We start from the raw sequence: 5,674 nt of genomic DNA on the forward strand, positions 1-5,674 counted from the left end.
AGAGAGTTTTAGGGCTTGTTATCGGTGGTGACCCCGGTGGTCACTGCTGGACCGAGGAGGCTTTTCTCCCCCCAGGGCGCCCCCGGCCGCTCCGCCTGCGTTGTCACTCTCCGAGCCCCCAGGACGCCGGCGATGAGCGACACACTCGGGTGGCACGACCTGGGGGTCCGGACAGTGCCGGGCCTAGAGCGTTCATAGACGATGAGTCCCCGGCCTCGGAGAGGGACCCGGCAGGTGGCTCGGGCCTCGACCCTCCGCACCTGGACTGGGTCCCGCCACTGCGCTTGGTTAGCTTGTCCTGGAGCCCGCTGCGTGGCCTTTGCTTTCTCCGGTGCTACGAATGAAGTGGCAACACCTTTTTGGTTTTTTGGGGAATCTCAGAAATCCCAAGGACTCTGGGCAGCTCAGGGGTCGCCAGCAACCTGCAGAGGGGCGACAGTTTTCATAATCGGGCGGAAAAGCGTATCAGTGGGGCCAGGGTGTGCAACTTTGAAGTGTGTTGCAGGCCACACAATTAAAATTGTGCAAAGCCCAGGTTCTCTTGACCGCCTGGCTGGTTGTCACAGGACTGTGACAAGTCTCAGCTGAGAATTAATGATCCACTCTTAAAAGAAAACAAAATTATGCATTTCGCTTGGTAGTTGGGGCCTTTGCCTCTGAGGTGGCACTTGGGTAATTCTGAACCCAAGCCCAGAAATCACCTATTTTCAGGTCAGATTGTCTTACCGTCTTCCGGCCCAGCAGCCCTAATGTCATGAATGTCATGACATTGGAATGTCATGAATGTGGCAAGCTCTACCATAAACTACCATGGACTATCAACAGTGTCGTCAGCATAATATATCGAAGCCGTGGGAAAAGCACTGTCACCAGATCGTAGCCTGGGTTGCACAATACTAGTTAGGAAGCCTCAAGCTCGAGAAGTTTCTTTAGTGGTAGTGTTCTCTGTTTAAATCGATGCTATGGAGGCACACAACACTAACTGAATCTGCTGATTTCTCTCCTCTAGTCCTGTTTCGTGGGAGATGTTTCCAGATGTATTCTGGAAATTTAACATTTCAGAGCTTTCTCTGAAATTCACATAGGGAGGGTTCTGGGCCATTAGAAAGTTGGTCCCATGCTGTTTTCAAAGCAGTTGCAAAAATAATTGCTGCTTTCAAGAAAACACAACCCTCTTAAATGTCTTGGATTAAATATGATTTATTTCCAGGGAAGTTTTCGAAATAATCTAAGTATGAGATAATGCAGGGATATTGGCCAAAGGATATAAACTCCCTGTTCTCGATGATAAAGAGTAAATGAAAGAAAAATTCTTCCAGATTATAAGAAGAAACTCAGGGGAATTAAATGGCTCTGACAGACGTCTTGGCTGAAATTAGAAACATTTTGTGTTTATCCATGTCTAGATCTATTCCAGAAAAGAAATAAAAATAGCCAGGCTGCAAATATGTAATAAAGTGCTATGACCCCCAAATGTCTATGATCTCCCAAAATTCTTACGTTGCATCCTAACCCTTAAGGTGATGGTGTTAAGAGTTGGGACCTTATGAATGGGATTAGTGCCCTTTTAAAAGAGACCCAAGGGAGCTCATTTACCCCGTCCACTAAGCAAGGACACAGCAAGAAGGCGCCCTCTGTGACCCAGGAAGTGGCCCTCTCCAGACACCGAATCTCCTGGTGCCATGATCTCAGACTTCCCAGCCTCCAGAACTGTAAGAAATAAATGTCTGTTACTTATAAGCTACTCAGTTTATGCTATCCTGTTATAGCGGCCTGGGTGGGCTAAGACACAGGTAGTTTAGCGTGTGGCTCTCACGGTAAGCACCTGCCTGGGTTCTGGCTGCTATGACAAAGTAGCACGGGGACTAGCCAGTGAGTGCAGGTGGGCAGAGCTCAGCGCTGATAACAAGGTCCAGGGGTCAATCCCTGTACCAGCCAGCTGCCAAAAAAAAGGTGTCATGGGAAGATTTAAAAGTAGCATAGACGGGGCCGGCCTGGTGGCGCACTGGATAAGTGCGCCGCTTGGGAAGCACGGCGGCACTCCCGCCCAAGGGTTCGGATCCCACATACAGACCGGTTCCCGCTCACTGGCTGAGCGAGGCGCGTGAGCAACACCGAGGGTTGCAATCCCGTTGCTGGTCCCCGGTCCGGTACGGGGGCAACACTGAGGGTTGCGATCCGTTGCCAGACACGGAAAAAGACAAAAGACAAAAAAAAAAAAAGACCATGCTTCACGGTAGTTCCAAGGTTCTCACAGTTCTGGAATGGAAGCCTGAGATTAGGGTGCGGCATGGTCGGCGCTGGTGAGGGCCCTCTTCTGGACTGTGCACTGCCAACTTTTGTTATATTCTCACACGGCAGAAAGAGAGAGATGGAGCAAGCTCTCTCATAACTTTTGTAAGGGCATTTATGGGGGCCCCACCTTCAAGACTTTGCCCAATCCCAATCACCTCCCAAAGGCCCCACCTCCTAGCACAACCACACTGCGGGGTAGGGTTTCAACATACAAATTTGGGGAGAACCAAACATTCAGTCCACAACAGCATCTTCTTAAGCAGGAATTTAGTGGAGGCAGCCCACCCTGACTGTCTTTGGGAATTTGGTTCAGCCAGTAGACTGTTCACGAAATGAAGAGACTAATAACAAAGACAGAGTCCCTGACTCACAGAGATGCTCTGAAACCTTGCAGTCTACACCCAGCAATCCCTCTACCCACCCACGTGTTATTGGGACACTGGCTACTTTACGTCGAACACTCTGGGAGAGATAAAAAGGGTGCGAGACCAGAACACAGGGTTACTTTAACTAGATCTGCTGGTGGACCGTCATATTCCACGCAAGCACCCTGAGTTTTCACGCAGCAAGTGATTTAACTAAGGACCAGACTGTCCCTGGTGTACCGAGCTGTGTAGTTCTTCCTTTGCAAGTGTCATTTTAGGTATTTTTCTCAGAAGTGTTCCTAAGTCCCCACCAGAATGTAAACTCCACAACAGAGAGAACCGTGTCTGTCTCGTCTTCTGCCCTGAACAATAATGTCTGATTCAGAGTAAGGGCGCCGTGACTGTTTGTTGACTGAACTATGAATGAATGGTCACAGTTGGCATTTTTAACCACCTCTTTACAGATAGGGAAACTGAGGCATCAGAGGAAAAGACTCACCTGAGATCGTCCCCTAGCAGCCCTCACAGCATGTGATAGAACTGAGATCACAGAACAGGGATTCCTTTGCCTTTTGTTAAATCCCTAACATTATGCCTAAGGTTGATCAGGGGGCGTACTACTGCTACTACTACTAATAATAATTTTAAAACTGGGTTTTGGGCCGACCCCGTGGCGCACTCGGGAGAGTGCGGCGCTGGGAGCACAGCATGCTCCGGCCGTGGGTTCGGATCCTATACAGGAATGGCCAGTGAGCTCACTGGCTGAGCGTGGTGCGGGCAACACCACACCAAGGGTTGCGATCCCCTTACCGGTCATAAAAAGACAAAAACAAAAAAACAAAAAAAACTGGGTTTATGGGTACAATTTATTAAAGCTTCCAAGTCACTCATTGGCCAAACACGGTGCTAATTTTTCAGCACAATAATGGAATACCCAAGGCAATGACCCACATTCCCATGGCGCGTGTGACATCCTGGCGAACAGCCGGAGCCTGAGATCTCCTCTGTCTGGGTCAGACCCACTTAAAAAATCTATGAAGAGAGACCAAAACAGCAAGGCCAGCTGGCCTCGAGGGGCACGAACAGCCCCTGCAAGAAAATCGCTGCACTCGTTTGAGCTGAGCCTGGTAATCCTCTCAAGGACAGAGCAACTGTCACCTTCCTGTCTGTGGTCCCGGGTGTTCACAGGGCACGTCAGTGACAGAGATGGCATCTATTCTACTCACATGCCACTAGTGTCTTCCGGTAGAAACCAATCTTATCATTTGAAGTAATCAATTGCACATTTCGTCTTGTTTCTTTGGCTTTTATGCTTACACGTTCTCACGTTTTATCCCACTTCCCTACTGAGCAGGATGGAGTTGAAACCACTGAGACCCAGTCTGTGCTACATCTGAAATTGTTTTTCCTTTGTGTGTGTGTGTGTGTGTGTGTGTGTGTGTGTGTGTGTGTGTGTGTGTACAGGGATGGACCCCTGGACCTTGGTAGCAGCACCGCGCTCTGCCCACCTGTGCTCACCGGCCAGGCCCCGTGCTACTTTGTTACAGCAGCGAAACCCAGCCAGGTACTTAGCATGAGAGCTGTGCACTGTCCTACCCGTGTCTTCGAGGACGTCCACTCAGGCTGCTATAACAGCACACCATGAACTTGTATTTTATGTTTTCAAAGAACTGTCAAAGAGCTTCCTGACTTCTGTTTGCTCGCTCTCCCCACAGGTTGGCATGAAATGATCTTCAGGACCGAGAAGTGTGGGATGCACATGATGGCTGAAGTGGGACGTGCTGGCCGCAGACCTTTGGCCCCTGGAGCTGCGTTGGGCAGGGCAGTTACCTTGTTAGCCACAGAGTGCTGGGCCCGGCCTGGCCCGAGGGTTTCTGATCTGGTAGGTCTCCAGTGGGGACTAACAACCAGTGTGTTAACTGGTTCCCGGAGGCCGCTGCTCTACCAGTCCGGGGACCACACTTTGAGAACCACCGTCCCTGACTGCACAGTGTTGCTCTGGCCATGTGGCTCACGACGTGTGAGCAGACCTGAGCCCCGAGCGACCTGGAGCACAAACAATGATGTCTTAGAACTTGCTTCCGGGTGCTGGGTGCCCGTGACTGCTTCACAGGGAATCAAAGTGACCTGGTGGACAGTTGTGACTGACAGGAACGGTGAGCTGCCACCAGTGCTCGAATCCGTGTTCTGCACAAGGATACCTAACGGTATCTCAGCCATGGTTAGCGTCGTGACACTTCCTGACTCAGGAGCTGTGGGGACCTGTGATTGTGGCTCAGGGGTCTTCTCCTCTGTCACCTCCTGGCCTCTCTGCAGCCCAGGCCCAGGGGCCTGCCTCTCCCTTCCTTGTCAGCGCTCTCCGGGTCCCTCCTCCAGGCCTCTGATCAGGACTTTCACGCTCCCCAGAGCACCGTCTCTCTCCCATGCTGGTGGGAGCCCTCAATGGCTTCTAGGTCTGGATCAAAGCCTGGCACTCTGGGAAGTGTCCCCTGTGGGCACAGAGGACTCCCACGGGTTTGCTAACTCCTGGCTCAGCCGCTTCCCAGCTGTGTGACATTAAAGAGTTCCCTTAGCCTGTTGTCTTCCTTTTGGTCTCCCTCTAAAGGCAGAGACCGTGACAAGGACTTGGATGTGTGTAGTTTGTTTGGGGAAGCTGGAACCAGGGGGTGGCAGGTGGGAAACCCCAAACACTTATGTGTTTTTCTTCCCAGGTAACTGAGGCTCCATCATGCCGGGCACTCTCGAGAACCGTGTTGAAAGCACCTCAGAACTGTCTCCACAGGATGGAGGCCAGGGCCTTTACCCTGTGACCCCACTCCCATCCCCCATGGTTGACGGCACCCTGGGGGCTGACAGGATTCAAAGGCATTGGTGAAAGGCCCTGAGACTGTGACAAGGGGTGCACTTGAAGAGGGGCGTGGCTGTCACCCACCTGCCTGCCACAGAGTGGGCCGACGGGTGACGTGAGGCTCACTAAGAGCTTCTGCTAAATACCCATCTGAGCCTCAGTTTTT

At 51.4% G+C, this 5,674-nt stretch overlaps 1 protein-coding gene across 1 annotated transcript in view; it reads right to left on the minus strand.

Annotated features, from left to right (window-relative positions):
- Window positions 1-8: 8 nt before the first annotated feature.
- The window catches only part of LOC103610455 (tetratricopeptide repeat protein 13-like), a 52,547-nt gene continuing 46,881 nt past the window's right edge, over window positions 9-5,674 (minus strand). Inside the window, exon 12 of the mRNA XM_008594622.1 lies at window positions 9-334. Coding sequence (XP_008592844.1) covers window positions 9-334 — 326 coding nt within the window. The remainder of the gene's footprint in view (window positions 335-5,674) is intronic.

Source organism: Galeopterus variegatus, unplaced genomic scaffold, assembly GCF_000696425.1.
Source record: "Galeopterus variegatus unplaced genomic scaffold, G_variegatus-3.0.2 Scaffold11173, whole genome shotgun sequence".
Classification (NCBI taxonomy): Eukaryota; Metazoa; Chordata; class Mammalia; order Dermoptera; family Cynocephalidae; genus Galeopterus; species Galeopterus variegatus.